The 16,587-nt window shown below is 38.8% G+C and overlaps 1 protein-coding gene across 1 annotated transcript; it reads right to left on the bottom strand.

Annotated features, from left to right (window-relative positions):
• Positions 1-1,727: 1,727 nt before the first annotated feature.
• On the bottom strand, positions 1,728-14,644 carry LOC309884447 (protein-glutamine gamma-glutamyltransferase E-like). The gene is made up of 13 exons (XM_082773404.1): positions 14,558-14,644; positions 12,501-12,668; positions 11,952-12,194; positions 11,605-11,723; positions 10,972-11,100; positions 10,055-10,232; positions 9,742-9,877; positions 8,731-8,834; positions 7,378-7,623; positions 5,591-5,896; positions 3,717-3,874; positions 3,366-3,499; positions 1,728-2,498 (listed from the first exon to the last, which is right to left on the bottom strand). The coding sequence occupies exons 1-13, from the start codon at positions 14,565-14,567 to the stop codon at positions 2,351-2,353; spliced, it is 2,079 nt and encodes a 692-aa protein (XP_082629530.1). The 5' UTR covers positions 14,568-14,644; the 3' UTR covers positions 1,728-2,350.
• Positions 14,645-16,587: the final 1,943 nt, after the last annotated feature.

Here is a 16,587-nt window from a genome sequence, read left to right as displayed (position 1 = left end):
CCCAAATTGACACCTGACAGTTGGCACCTTCACCACACCAAAGCATCAGCAGCTGCTTTTGTAATCCCTTTGGAATGCAGCAGTCGTGGTTCCTATGTAACTAATGACTTAATAGTGTCACAGGTGTTTTTCGTAGCCCAATTCCACCCACCTATAATCCTAAATGGCTCAAAATATTTTATTCCTTCTTTTCCCTAGTTCCATGGCCTTGAAACTGCTGTGCAGTTCTTCAACTTTCCAAGGAAAACATAATTTCATATTTGTCTTGCCTCCTTAATAAGTTGTTGTTCAAGTATTGCAGTGTCATAACCTCAGAGTATCCATATTGCACCTTAAACTTGTAATGTTTCTAGTCTTTACTAGAAAGAGATCAGTATAACTTCCATGGAAATGTTGCAGAATCCTTTCTGTGAGTCTGTATCCCAGTAGGTACGCATTTAATTAGACACATCAACTTTAAGCATGTGTGCACTAACACAGGGGAAGGGTGTTGCCTTTCTTTAATTCACCTAGAGGTCCCATTCATCACATTCTGTCTTTTCTGCTACTGCAAATCACGTGACTTAGCAGAGTCTGGTGGTTTTCACTCATAAAAGGGATGCAAAAAGAAGTCATTAAGAGTATATTGGCATTGTGAGTGTAAGGCTATGCTTGAGCTTGAACTGTCATCATTTGGTCTATGTGATGAGAGCTTTTGCCTCTGGCAAGCCTTGAAGAACATCAGGAGAAAAACTGTGGTTTGCTTGTACAACTTCTCTGTAGTCCATCTCATTACATAGCCTGTATGCTGTCATACTGATGTTATGTGACTGGCACTGGAAAACTAAGTGACTGCAAGTGCCCTCCTAAAGTACTCTTGCAAGCTAAAAGGACACAAGGGATTTATAGCTAATCTGAGTGATGGCTGCTCATGTGACAATGAGCATTTCCTACTGAAAGTCACACGTACTCTGTGCTGTGGGTTAGAAGTGTGGGCACAGAGCTGGCTCCAGACTCTTGCTAAATGTTTACCAGTCACCTGGCCTTGCAGTCCAAGTACAATAGAGCAGTAGCTTGACTTTCCATTCACTTCATCTACACAGCTCATTTTCAGCCAGATATTGACTTACTGTTGTATAATTATATAATCCATAAACCCAGTCACTCAGGGGCTACATGTAGCTCTAGGTCCTGGAATCCAGCTTTTAGCTTTTGTTCCCACTCAAAGTACTTCTCCACCTGTCAGATAGAGTTGTGTTGAAAGAACATTTGCTATTATACATACTGTTTAGCAACAGGAACTCGAGATGTGGAATTCAATAGTTAAGTTAATTATACAATTTTTAAATGAAGCCTAAGACACCTTTTATTAAGAACACCTCTTTACTACCATTTTTGGGCCTCACAACACCCAAACAAATTTGAAAGTATTCTTTCCGTTGCTATTTGTTTGTTTGTTTGTTTGTTTTTCTCCATGCTTTCAGTCTGTACCCATTTACTGATAAAGGGTTTAAGTAAACTTTACTAAATCTGAATTCTGATAACCTTGATATTATCCGGACCCTGTATTTAAAATATTATTTGCTGATAAGGGATGGCTTCCTGACTCTCAAACTATAATGAAGAGTTTCTAATTATTCTCTAGGTAAAATATCCCTGGTCTTAAGATTACTCTCCCTTTGATTCCCAAAGAAGAGTATCAGTGAGTGAGGGGAAAAAAAAAAAAATAAAAAGACTGAACTGTCAATTATCCCAATTTGTTTGTGAAATGGCTCTCAAATTGGACATCATCCTAAATTCACTTAGAATGTTTCTGTCATGTGATTTGCAAAAAGAAGGAGAAAAATAAAAGAACATGTCTAGATAAGTGCTCAAGTTACAGTGACAGACTTTACAGGAGTGGAAAAAAGAAAAAGAAGAAGACAAAAGCTAAGTAGTGTAAATCATGTACCTAATCCTGGCTACTTTCTTGTTCCATGGTTGCAGTGAAGGGGAAGCACCACTTTGCAAGTCCACTGAATAAGGCTTTGAATATGTAAAAATGTATTTATGAATGCTTGTGTAGGAACATTTCTGGAGCCAGAAAGAATGATTTCCAAACATAAACAGATGAAAGTCAAACAAGCAGTCTCTGAATAGAAGGTAAGATATTCTGTTTAATAACATGAACACTCACATCAGTAAATGACGAATCAACTATTCCAAAGTTTATTTAAAATTACAATGTAAAATTTTAATGATGTAAAGTTGGAAACCCATTATCAGGAAAGCAAGGATTTTGTTATTTTCCTCATGGTTTTCTTATACAAGATTTCTTATGACATTTTGTTCAATTTAGAGAGACACAGACCATTTATAATGCATCTTCCTATTAGTCAATCACATTTACAGTCTTAAAGGCCTTGATATCTGAAAATTTATCACAGGAGAAATTAACAAGTAGATGCTTGGATCCCGTCTCGACAGGAGTAAGTTTAAACTTTGTACTGGACTTCTCACCAGCTTTCAATGGCGGTACACTAGAATTAGGAAACAAAGTGAAAAATATCAGCAGAAAATAGGCTTGAATCATGTTTGAATTTCCTCAATAGGCAGCTCCCATTTTACGTAAGCACTCCCATCAGCTCAGTGTAGGATGGTCATGAAACGACTGTAGAGGACTTAACTATTTGATAAATACCTAAATACTCAAGTTCATGCATTAAGTGTTCTCTCACAAAGCATTGCACAGTGATCCAAATAAGCTCACTTGGGATGAAGGTGGGAGCATACTAATATGAGCTAAAACTTCAAGCAGAACAGGAGGCACAAAAGGCATATCTAGGGAAACTGCTTTGGCAGGGGGGTTGGACACGATGATCTCTTGAGGTTCCTTCCAACCCCTACAATTCTGTGATCTGCTTTTTACATGTGTGTCTGTGTGATGTAGATGCAAATTGTTTATAAGGCTGAACAATTAGACTGGCACTTGCAGTCCATTTTAAAAAGTGGGAAGAAATATCCTGGTTAAAATACAGTATAGTTTGGACAGAAATGCCCATAGTCTATTGCTGGTCCTATGATCAAAACAAGAAGGTTTAACCCATCTGGCCTATAGCAACATAGCCAGCCTCAGCAACATTCACTGCATGGGTACACATTTATATTTTGCTGAAACTGTGGGGTCCTGCTAGATAGATAAACAAACAAGTTCTGTCAAATTATGACGGTAATTATTTACCCTCCCAAACTATGGAGCCAAAGCCTAATTGAGATGGAAAGCTGGTTTAAAGCTATGTGCAAGAAGAAAATTCTGTGTCATCTCAGTGTTCAGTTCAAAGTCATCCATGTCTATGTTCTGGTTTATGTATTTTTGATAGCAGGAAGAAGGCACTTCTAGTACTTACTCTATCTCAAGGATTCCTCTCAGCAGGTCATTGCCTTCTACCTGCAGCACACAGTCCATCACTTCTGCATTAATAGGATTGGTAAATACCACTTCTACATCAACTTCTTTATTCACTTTTGCTTCACCAAGTACCTGTACAAGGAAAATGCTTAAAAGGTCAGACTCTCAGTATTCTTTTCAAATCTAAGCCTCTTAAGGCATTACAAGAGACACTCATCCTAGTGTCTCATTACTACAGACCAAGGCAGAACTGAGTAGAACATCCCTTTCTGGGGAAAGAAGTACTTATAAAAGCTCATTTTCCCTTATGTCCTACGCTGCAGTTAGAGTAAAAAGGACAGTGATTCACCTGTATGTCGATAGCAGGATTGTCCAGAGTAATGTCTCTTTGCACTAGTACTTGAATTCCACCTTCTACATGACATAAAGCTGTTATTTGAATTGTGTTGTCTGTAGTTAACTGCTGTTGATATTCAGCATAAGATATCTTAACTGGAAAATGTTTCTCTGAAAGAAAAAAAAAAAAAAAAGAAATGGTAAACACTTTTATAAGGGAACAGAGTTTCATACCAAGTATTAATGTTTTCCTTTTATGCTGTGCCTGACTAGAAAGGCCTGTAGCCATCACTGCCAAACTCAGTTCACGTGAATCTATCAGTTTGCTAGAGAGATAGAGATTTCTTCAATATTATCTCTCCTCTAGTCTCTACTATTATCTTGCTTGGCTTGTTTTCCTCCCAGTTGCCCTGAAAAATAAGACATTTTAAGGAATTTACACATCACTACATTTGTTATGGGATGCTCTCTGGGTAGGCCTCATCAGTCCTAGCTGCTCTGATGTGGGTTAAATGCTGTGTTTACATTCCCTTTTTCTTTCCTAGCACTATTTGTTATTCATGTGTTTTTACAGTAGTTTCCATGCCGTAATTCAAATCAAGGGACATTGGATTGGCAAGGCTCTCTCTTGTCTTTGAGTCCAGGTAATTCCACAGTGGCCATTCATACAATAGATGTCAAGTTCAGATGAACTGTAGAGCATTCGTGCTACATGCAGGCATTGTGAGCCACAAAGTGTTTTTCAGCAGTGTAGAGCAGATGAAAAACACAAGAAAAGATGACAAGTCACCAGCATAAAGTCTCACAAAAGCAAGCAACAAATTGGAGACACTGAATTTCCTAGATTCGGCCAGTAGCAAGATTTGTTAAGTACAAATCCTAGCAAATGGAGCATACCTCACTTGACAGAAGGGAGCAAAAATGGCCCCTGTCATCAGACTTGGTGGAAAACTCTCCCTGCTGACTATATTCAGCCAATGGCTTAACATAGCAAGTGAGCCCTGGCAGGAAAAAAAAAAAGGGGGGGGGGGGGGGGGCAAACTGCATTTTAGGATGCATTGAATGTTCTGGATGCATTAAATGCAGCATAGCCAGCCAGTCAAAAGAGGTGATTTTCTCACTATGTTTAGTGTTGGTGTGAATCGCCTTGAATACTGCATGCAGTTCTAGTTTCCCCAGTATAAAAAGGATGTTCAAGTCCTTGAAAATGTACGAAGGAGGGAAATTAAGCTGGTAAAAGGGCTGAAGGGCATCTCCTACGAGGATAGGATGAGGATACTTTGGTTGTCTGCTCTGGAGAGGAGAGGGCTGATAGGCAATACCATTGCTCTCTACAACTTCCTGAAAAGGGGAAGTGGAGAGGGAGGTGCTGTTCTCTTCTCCCTTGCAACCAATGACAGGAGGGAGAATGGCATAAAGCTGTGCCAGGGAAGGTTAGATATAAGAGAAAATTTCTTTATCATAAGGGTGGTCAGACACTGGAACAGGCTTCCTAGAGAGGTGGTAGATGTCCTGTGCCTGCAAGTGTTCAAGAGATGTTTGACAACGACCTCAAAGATATGCTTTTACTTTTGGTTAGCCCTGAAGAGGTCAGGCAGATGGACTTAGACGATTTGTGAAAGTCCCCTCCAACTTAACTGTTTTAGTCTTGTCTAGTCTATTCACTGAGATTGCAATTCCTAATGATGAGGTGAAACATGTCTTTTTAATCTGTTTATAAGTGCAGTATATTTTTGGCTGTTTCAGCCTCTTCTGTACAGAACTTTTAGATTACAGTTTGTCTTTTTCCCCCAAGTTGACCAACTTCTACTGCCTGCTTACTGATAACTTTTAATAAGAATTGTGTGTTTTTTTTTTTTTTTTTTTTTTTTAAATTTGAAATATTACCTTCTTCAGGAGACAGAGTAACAGATATGGAGTCTTTCCAGATCTCACGAACTGGTCTTCTAGTGTACACAGTGCTCCAAGCGGTCATATTTACATGAACAGACTTAACATCAGACTGTAAATTTGCAAGAACCAGAATCAGATTGAGATCTTTGCCAACTTCTAAAGGACCGGCCACTTTGAACTTCCCTGAGATATCAGGCTTTTGTTCAATTTCCTTTGGTGTTGGTGCTGTAGGATCAAATTTATCTTCAAGTCCCAGCTTCTTACGGGCTTTTTTAAAAATATCTCTTTCTTTTCTAGAGCCTGTTAGAAAGAACCATGAAAATTACCCTCAACAATTAATACACATCTCTTCTTTTACATTACACCTAGAGACTAGTCAGCTGAACTTAGTGTCTGTTCTTAGAGAAGAACAGAGCCAGCATTTTCCACTGCCACACTTAATTTTCTAGATCTGCTGCCAGCAATGTCACTTTTCCTGTAATAGCATCTTTTTGTAACACAAAATCTTAAGCCCAAAGTTTCTTACCCTTCCCTTTTCTATGTTTCTTAATGGTTGTAACATCTAAAAATGTAAATTCATATTTGCTGATACAGAAAAGGACCCTAATATAAGGGAATGGCTATGGTACTGTGTGTTAGGTTGACTCTGTCCAACAGCCAAACAACCATCTAACCCCTCACTCACTCCCCATTCCTGCAGGATGGAGAGAAAACGGAAGGTGAGAAGACTTACAGGCCAAGATAATGACAGTTTAAAAGGAAAAACAAAAGCTGCACATGAGCAAAGGAAAAAAAGGAACTCATTCGCTACTCCCCACTGTCAGGCAGATGCCTAGCAACTTCCTGGAAAGCAGGGCCTCAGCAGAGGCTTGAGAATGCAAATGCCACAACCACAAATGTCTCCCCAGTCCTCCTTTTCCTTTCCCTGAACTTCTATTGCTGAGTTGTATGGCACAGAATATCCTTTTGTTCAGTTTGGACTAGCTGTCCCAGCTCTGTCCCCTAACAATCTCTTGCCCACCCATAGTCTATGCATTGGGACAGGGGAGAAGGGGGAGGGAGAAATTATGCTTTGACACAATGCAACACTGTTCAGCAATACCCTAAATGCTGGTGTGTTATCAGTATGTAGCCACAAATACAAAGTACAGCACCATAGGGGCTGTTACGTAGAAAATTAACTCCATCTCAGCCAGACCCAATATACAGTGGAAGCTAGTTATTTGGGCTCCACTTCATCTTGCTTTTTACCCTTCATATATGTATTTCCAATAACAGTGTTCATTCTTTGCACTTGCAAAAGTTCATGATTATCATATTTTTTTCTGCACTATCAAAACCAAAGATCTGACAAGTTTGCATACTGTATGACCCTTTGAAAGAGTAGCTGTTCTTGGACCTAAATGTTGATTTAGCTTAGGTTTCTGTCACAGGCCTTTCATTCTTGCTGTCAAATAAGTGGATTGTAGGCTAATTCTCACAAAGCAGATGCAGTCAGTGCACATTAACGTAGGCCGGCAGAACAGTGAATGCTTTACTCAAAGTTGTTTGGACTTGCCTTACTTAGGTCCCACAAAGCAGCTATGTATCAGAAAGGGCAAGGCATCATCTTTTACTCTTTCTCTTCTCTTCCCTTTTATGTTAGAAATGAAGCAGCTGAATGAATTATGCTCCCACCTTATAGATGCCCAAAACTGCCCACCAAAGGACTCCTATCCTGAAGTTTATGTAAACTGTGGAATGAAGCAACTATAGAACTAGAGTATTATTATTATATTTACCTTCCTCATATTTATAATCACTGGTGACATCTACACGATCATCTCTACCAACTGCCTTTGTGCTGATGAACTGACCAATTGTTGTAGACTTAGAGAATATTAATGTTTTCTTTCCAGTTGCAGGGTCATAATTCCAGTACATACAGTCTGCATTCACTTCTGCAAATACAAATGGGCAATCGTAGTCCAAATCTACGTCTCCTTCTTTGATGGCATTCCGTGAGGCAGGACCACACTGATAAATTCCTATGGGATCAAGAAAAAATAATGTGGAACTAGTCAATGGTTTCACAGTAAGCAGCTTACGAGACAGATATTTACCAATGACCCATGAATTACCAAGTGCTGGTGTCCCACTCGTAAAATGGCTCGGGTTGGAAGGGACCTTAAAGATCATCTACTTCCAACCCTCCTGCCGTGGGCAGGGATACCACCCACTAGATCAGGTTGGCCAAGGCCTCATCCAGCCTGGCCTTGAACACCCTCCAGGGATGGGGCATCCACAACTTCTCTTGGCAACCTGTTCCAGTGCCTCACTATCCTTACAGTGAAGAATTTCCTCCTAACGTCTAATCTAAATCTATCCTCTTTTAGTTTAAAACCATTTGCTCTTCTCCTATCGTTATCTACCCAAATAAAGAATCCTTCTCCATCCTTTTTATAACCCCCCTTTAAATACTGAAAGGCCACAATGAGGTATCCCTGGAGCCTTCTCTTCTCCAGGCTGAGCATCCCCAGCTCTCTCAGCCTTTCTTCACAGGAGAGATGCTCCAGCTCTCTGATCATCTTTGTAGCACTCCTCTGGACTCACTCCAGGTCCACATCTTTCTTGTGCTGGGGGCCCCAAACCTGGATGCAGTACTCCAGGTGGGGCCTCACGAGGGCAGAGTAGAGGGGGACAATCACTTCCCTTGACCTGCTGGTCACCCCTCTGTTGATGCAGCCCAGGACACAGTTAGCATTCTGGGCCATATCTTTCCAATTTGGAGATCAGGATGTCATGTGGGACCATGTCAAAAACCTTGCAGAAGCAGATCCTCATACCAGGCTGATCACCAATGTGTGATTTATTCTGAAGATACACTTGATTTGTTTTTCTAGTATTCATCAATCTTCAATAGCTCTGGATGCCTATATTGGAAATACAGGAACAGCTACAAAAAACTGCTCCTAGAAGCATAGTTTGTTTCTTGGCAGCCCCATAAGAGGCTTTTTTTACTTAGACAGGTACTGTCACTATTTCCGAGTGGGTAAAGAAATTACTTTTACAATGGCTTTATAATTTCCTTTTCTCTCAGAAAGTGGCTGACTTCATAATTTTTTGTCATTATTCCTGGAATTAAATCTGTGTACCTCCACTTTCTTCTTGGGGAGTTGCATCCAGAATTTGCCATCCACTGTATGAGGGGCCCAAGTCACTGCGGGAAAACCAGCTTTCATTCCAGACATGGAAATTCCTACATTCATGAATGGACAAAGTAAACCAGTGTTATGTGTTTCCAAATTCCTGTTCACATCCATTAATCAGTCATCTTAGTTAAATGTATTGAATATTTTAATTTCTAAAGGTTCTTATCTGAGACCAACCACTTCTACTCTGATCCTAGCTATCTTAATTAGGCAGGAGCTGAAAATTGCATTGTGGAACAGACATAAATGTTCAAGGGGAGAAAGCAAATTTGTGAAATTATATACAAATTCCTGAGCCTTTTCTTTTTTTTTTTTCTTCCCAGAAAAGTTCTGAGTTTGTGCACATTCTTAGTTTCAGGTGTCTTCCTTGTAGCACAATGACACAGTTATTTCTGTTCCTATATTTAGGATGGTTTCAAAACAAGCAGGGAAGTAATCAAGGCAAGAAGTGAAGGGGTGCACCTGTTCCTTGCTGAATGCAAACTTGTTTCAATTGCATTCGATGCTCAGGAGTGATAATTAAATTATTTTCACTGCAAATGACTTCACTGCAGGGGAAAAAAAAAAAAAAAAAGATAGGGGAAGGGGGACAGGTTCTGTCAAAATTTTAATAGTATAACAGGAGCTGCTTCTGAAGAATAGTTCCAAACTAAATGAAGTCCCACTGTTTGATATTTCCAGTGTAATATCCCAAATTCTCAGTCATTTGTGTCATAACTAGCTACAGCTTTGTCTGCCTTCGTTTCAATTTGCTGTTGTTAGTCATGCTTAATTAAGAAAGAGTGAAAATACCAAATTTTGTAGTTCTCCGATTTTTTGTTGATCCTGTGTGTGCAGTTGTTTTTAGGTCAGTTTTCAATAAGTTAATGCAGCATCTGTCATTAGAATATATGTTCTGTACCTGAAGACTATAATCACTAATAGATCCTATTATTAAGTATTGTAGAACTTTACCAGACACTGTCAGCTCCTCTCTCCAAATGATTTCCAGAAGCATCATAAAACTCATCCACACGCAGGTTTCCATCTGCGTCATGGGCAGAGCTGAAATTTGTAATTGTTCGAGTGGGAATCCCCAGACATCTAAGCACTAAAGATCAAATAGAAACCCATAGTCAGAAAACACTGTATTCCATCATATTGTTTCATACTAATGTCTGGATAGACTTTCATATTGAAAGTGTTATTCATAATTCTTTTATTTATTTATTTATTTATTTTTAACAGAATCTGTGCACTGTCTTTATATGCATTACATAAAGCATACCTGTGGTCAGTACTGCTGCAAAAACCCAACATTGTCCATATCTAACAGGCTTGAATCCTGATTTCTTCCAGTTTTGCAGGATTTCACCACTTCCAGTCCAGCTGCTTGGACTTTTCCCACCTTCATAATTTCCACTCCAGTTTCCTAGTACCACTCCTTGATCATCATTGCCATTGACCTGTAAAAATATTCACTGAATTTATAAGACAAATTAAGAGTTTATAATAGATTAAGTGGCAGTAGGAAAGGAGAAAAGCATTGAATGACATTTTAGTGGACAAAAGTCACTGCTTCTTGAAGTTGGTCTTCCGGAGGAAGTCTTATCTTTTCAGGGAAATAAAATACATGTATGTGTCCTCATAAATGGGGAGCATTTCTGAGTCCAACAAGTTTTGAGTCCAACTTTTCTCTGTACTGGCATATTATATAACAAGAGGCACCAGCATTAAGTTGTAGCTTGGGAAAACCATATTGGACATAACAGAAAAATTAATCACTAAGAGGCTACGGCAGCTCTCGACTGGTCACCCAGAGAGGCCATGAAATTTTTCATCCTTGGAGATTTTCAAGACAACCTGACAAATCCATGGCTTACCTGATCTAGTGCCACCACATCCCACTTCAAATGGAGAAATTGGACTAAAGGCCTACAAAGCACTGGCCCCTCAGCATACCACCCCACAACTTAACTTTCAGTTTGACTGCTGGATATTAAAGTTTGTAGTATCAGACATACCACAGATGACGTAAATCTAGAAGGCTCAGATCAGACAGCTACGTAGGGATTTCTCTGACCTATGTTTCTGGTATATACAAACAGTGGCCTAAAATTTTCTGAGAAGTCTCTTCATACTTCCTTTAACTAACTATTTTAAAATAATGTTTAGTAGTTTGGACTTTTTGAACACATTGCTTACCATTGCGCTGAGAACTCGGCCCAGATATTTGGGATCATTTCGGTGAGATACATCTGTGGCAGGATCCTGACGGTAGTTTAAGCTTCGATCCAGCATGGAAAGGCAAATATTGAGAATATCTCCTTGAAACTATGTTATAGAAATAAGTTAGTGTATTGGAACCACAGATTATGCTACTGTGCTAAAAATCAGGATAAGTAGAGCTACATAAGCTTTTAATGTTTATTTAATCTCTAAAATAAATCTTGCAGCTCAGCCAGGAATTGCACATAAAAACACAGCCTCAAAAAAACATAAGTATTAAAATTCAAAGAGCTTTTCAAAAGTCAGAATCTGTGGAATGAAGGCCAAGCCTGTGCCATACAGTGTTGCTACACAATACTACACAGCAGACACTGGGATTTCTACTGGCTGCATCTCTGAATCCTAGATCGTATAACTGATTGGTCAATTACAAATTTTCTTATTAATCAGCATGACAGGGCTTGACAGGGGTTCTAATTGCAATACTAGACCCCTGCTTTTCAGAGGTGTATGACTGTGATGAACTGGAAAAAGCAAACAAGCTGGTCACCCACCTTATGTGAAAACTAGGGCACAAAACACTGTCTGGTGTTTCAGTGCTGTGTTTACCTGGCCAAAGTTCCATCCAAAGCTGTTGATATGATGTGTATTGCCAGAAAAAATGATGCCAAACTCTTCCAGCACATATTCCTCACACTCAGCCTTGTTAGACATGAACACATCATCACCTGAAAAGACAAAACAGAAGCATGTACCACCACAGCAGGCAAAATAAATCCAAAACCTCCAGAGTTTTGGTCCTAAGAAACTATTATATGCTTTGCTTTTCTCAGTACTAGATTATGTGGTGAATGTTCAGCCCCTGTATTAAAGTATAGATCAAACGGAGAAGCTACAAATATTAATCGAACTACAAATGAGTGAGTTCTTTCAGGGGAATGCCAACATATTCATACCTGAAGACCAAGGATTAAAGAGCAAAACAAAAGTGCCAAGGGTTGCTGGAGATGAGCTGCCACTTGAAGTACTTTGAACACTCAGCTTGTAACGTCCGATGACAGCATTAGCTGGGCTGGAAATGGCGATGCTTGCAGAGTTGGAACTGGTGGACTGCAGAACTGCACTCCAATTCTCCTTACTCACTGTGCTGGAAATACCAAATGTGGCCTGGGTCTTAGCCTGCTTTGAGGGTTTTGGACCTTTTAAGGAAAATAAACTATTATTAGTATTTTTTTTCCAGCTTACTGAAATTTAGTTGTCAAGAAATTCAGCAGAGGTGTAACCCTCCCCTCAGATGAATTTGCCACATGTTTGAAACTGAAGTACGCTATCACTGCTGGCTGGGGAGGGAATAATACAACAAAGAACTCAAAGATTTCCATGCCTATGTAAAAGCAGCAGGGAGGTTCTGAGGTATTATCTTGCTACCATATAGCATATACCAGGCCAGAAGAATGTGGCCTATGTGGCATTACAATTTCTGTGAAAGAAGTTGGGAGCCATACCTGTTTCTGCGATGAATGTTAAGTTTTGCTCAGGCTGTTCTATTCCATTGAAGGTGACAACAAAGGCTTGACCTCTCCTCACAATCAGCTCTTTGCTAGAAAATTTACTTGTGTGGTGATCTCTTGTATTTTCTTTCAGGTGCCAATTGGTACTTGGCTGCATTGCAGCTATGAAAAAGTGACAAGAGCAAGAAAATTTTACAGTACATCCAAGATTTTAAAATGAGGAAGAGGCACACAAACACTCTTACAAATTGCATGTTACTTTCTATAGCTGACTAGTAGCCATGTGAGGTTTGCACCACAAATACAAATAATTTAATTATAAGCATATTATTTATTTCTTTTGGAAATCCTCCACCTTGCAGAGACTTTAGAGACTATCTGCAAAATTCAGTAAAAAAGGTGAAGTATATCCAGTAGTAAAGAAAAATCGGAAAGAAATCTAAGAGGAGAGAACCATGAGAGAATTGAATACTTGTGAGTTACTTGAATAAGGATTCCAGCTGAACTCTGCTAATTCTTTCAAGGTTTCATTCATTCCATGACTTGATGTTATACTAACAAAGTCACAGATTTGCTGTCTCAGAACAAGAAACAAAGAAACCTAAATGACCTGAGAAAGATTTCTGCATTTTAAATTGTGATAAGTAATCTCTAGATGCGTTTATGTTACATGTACCTCTGATATAATTGCCAGCCACTATCTTTTGGAAGCTCTTACCAAAAATGTGTTGATGGACACTGGGCTGTCATTTGGCAGTGGGAGAGATGACAGAATTGGAGAGAGAGCACTACTAAAGTCATGTATGTGAAATAAGCCGCAGAAAGCTCCTGTGTGTGAGCTATGGCTTCATCAGAGGCCAGAGAACAGGTATTTGAGGCTGGTTTGGCTCTGATATCAGCAGTCTATGGAAGGTTAACTAGTAGAAGACACCTTGATGGTGGAAATGAAGTGTAGCAGTACAGAAGAAAAAGATGGCACTGTATGTTTTCTTTAAATTGTTTTATTAATCTCTATCCACCTCTTCCTCTATTCACCCCCAAAAAGAGGGATAACAGTTAAGAGTAACAGTGTAGTTCTTAGTAGTGGAACAGAAGTACCCTGTGCTGTTACTGAGTAAAAAATTGCTATGCAATGGTCAAACAGATTCACCCACAGAAAGATTGTTTGTTTGTTTGTTTGTTTTCAGCATGATCTTAAGCTTATGAAGTTTAGGCAAGCCTTGAAACAACTATAGCAAATAACTTAGCAAGGTAGTCACAGTTTAAATGGGGGGAGCGTGTTTCATAGTATCTAGGCAAGCAGCATGTACTTTGATTTTTTTTCAGGAACATACTTATGTTAAAAAAAAAAAAAAAGAATTCAGAAACTTAGCAATGAAGCACATCTGTTGTAAAGCAAGCCCAGAGGTAGGGGAGACTTGTCTTTAGAAAGGCAAAGACTATTATAAATGGGACAATTTATAATAATTACTAGATTGGGCAAACTGCTTATATATAAATACTAGCAAGTAAAAAACAAAAACAAACAAACAAACAAAAAAACACACAACCAACCAAACAACAACAAAAAAAAACAACAACAAACAAACAGAAAAAACAGACAAACAAAATCCTTAAATTTTTGCATCCTCTCAGCCTTAACTTCAGGTATCAACCTCTTCTTCTCATTGTAGCCTCCGTCAGCCTTTTCAATGATAACTTCTCCAAGATCTGTGTTGCCTTCTGTGTCAGATTTGTCAGTCTTCATTTGCACTCATCTGACAACTTCAAATAGCTGCAGAATTCCTTTCCTTACTATTTGCAAAATGCAACATGTCTATATTGGATAATATCTGGTCTCCCAAATTTTGTTCTCATAAGCTTGTTTTTTCCATATGCACATTAAGTGGAAAAACAAACAAGCAAACAAAAGCCCCCCCCCCCCCCCCCTTTTTTTTTTGATCAAAAATCCTTAGAATAGTGATCCTTCAGTGACCATTACAGAGCTGAATATGAGGTATCAATGTAAGAAAATAACAGAGCACCACAGAAGGGGCTTGCCCCTTGCTCACCTTGGCCCATATCTGATCAATATGTCCTGTAAGAACAGCTTTTGGAGGTTTCCTCTGAATGGCTGCCTCTACTACTGTTGACTCAAGGAATGTGTGATGCTTTTCACTTCTTTAAAAATCTAGTTGTAAAGTTGCCAGTTTGTTACATTTCCTGTGGGGGGGTGGGGGTGGGGGGTGGAGCTTCAATAGCCTCCTTTGCTCCCCTTGTTTCTGAATCTATCACAGGTCTAAATGAGGATCAGAAGAATTTATGCCCTTGCACATAAAGCCTGTTTCCAGGTCTTCTGAGGAAGAAGAAGGTCATTGTCTCTTGCTGGGGCTAATCAGAGTGCATACCATGTAAATAGTTTAGTTTAGTTTATTTCCCCGAATAGAAAAACAATGAGTGTACCTCATACTGTAATTACATTATTTTTTCTCTGCAGTGTCGTAGTTGCAAAACAATGAACAAGCTATTGTCTCTGTCCAAATCTAATCATGCAAAATTTAAAGAACCAATTCTTCATTTATCACATAATTACTGTTTAACAACATTAAGTAGACAAACACTCAATGTCATATTTGCATGATACACTGCAGAGATGATAAATAAATACATTTGTGATTTGTGATAAAATAGCTACCATTGTTTCCAACTGGTATACTATTATTTTTTGATGGCAACATGCAGTTGTGCACAAATATCTTTCACTTCATTTCAAGGAGAAAAATTTTTACACATGCTTTGAAGGCAGTTCCATTTTCTGGCAAAAAAGAAAATTCTTTTCTTTTTTTTTTCTTTCTAATTCTGATGCTTCTTTGAAACCATGTGTTAAATTTGATGTATTCACTGCACAGTCATAAGCATGCCTCTAACTGAGACCCAGTATGCTGGGCTGGCCACAGCTGTACGTATTCCCAACTGCAGAGTTTTAATTGGCTGGACATAGTATTCAGCAGCCCAAATAGTTCTGTTCTCAAGTTTGGATGATTTCTGAAAAGTCTAGAAGTGAAAGTTGCTGTATCCATTTCACATACAACTATTTTATTCATATTTCCTATAAAAAGGTTTTATTAGAAGAAACAGTTTTTACCTGGGTGTAATTCACACTGCTGCTGTGAATCTCTGTTTATTAATGATATTTAATTTCAGGGGGGACCATAGTTTTATCACATGCAATATATCCAACTGTGATTTTTCAAAGATATAACTTTAATTCCTATATTTTATTTTATTTTATTTTATTTTATTTTATTTTATTTTATTTTATTTTATTTTATTTTATTTTATTTTATTTTAGAATCTGATTTTAAAATATTAAGTCCAAACTATGAAGGTTTCAGATGTTAAGCTACCTTCTCCTTCCCATACTCTACATTATCTTCAATGACACACTAACAATTTTTAGAATACTTTCTTGGTAGTGTTTGAGCCTATCATTGGAGACATAGCAACCCTTTTCTCTTTAATAGAAAGATTAGTTACAATGACTGAAAGAAAAACAAAAAGGTCATTACTTATTCCTGAGATAGCTGTCAATTCATATACGGTCACGTTTCTCTCTTTCTCTCTCTCTCTTTTTTTTTTTTTTTGATAGCAGTGGTGTACTGGGTATTGTCCCATAGGTCAATGGCGTAATTGTTTTTGGTACCTGATGGTATGATAGTATAGTTATAAACAGTACATTAGGGAAAACAGGTAGAAGGCTCAGGGTCGACCTTATCGCACTCCACAGGTACCTTAAAGGAGGCTGTAGTGAGGTGGGGGTTGTCTATTCTCCCACATGCCTGGTGACAGGATGGGGGGGAAATGGACTTAAACTGAGCCATGGGAGGTTTAGGTTGGACATTAGGAAGAATTTCTTTGCTGAAAGGGTTGTTAGGCATTGGAATAGGCTGCCCAGGGAAGTGGTTGAGTCACCATCCCTGGATGTCTTTAATAGACGTTTAGATGCATTGCTTAGTGATATGGTTTAGTGGAGGACTTGTTAGTGTTAGGTCAGAGGATGGACTTGGTGATCTTGGAGGTCTCTTCCAACCTAGATGGTTCT

Source organism: Aythya marila, assembly GCF_965140915.1.
Source record: "Aythya marila genome assembly, chromosome: 16".
Classification (NCBI taxonomy): Eukaryota; Metazoa; Chordata; class Aves; order Anseriformes; family Anatidae; genus Aythya; species Aythya marila.
The sequence above is the reverse complement of the archived record's forward strand: the minus strand, read 5'-3'. Positions and strand labels throughout refer to the sequence as shown.

Coding starts and splice junctions, on each gene's coding strand:
- LOC309884447 (XM_082773404.1), bottom strand. Junction 8,835..9,741: donor AGAGGAGCTGACAGTGTCTG/GTAAAGTTCTAC, acceptor TCATGAATGTAG/GAATTTCCATGTCTGGAATG. Junction 7,624..8,730: donor TCCCCAAGAAGAAAGTGGAG/GTACACAGATTT, acceptor TTGATCCCATAG/GAATTTATCAGTGTGGTCCT.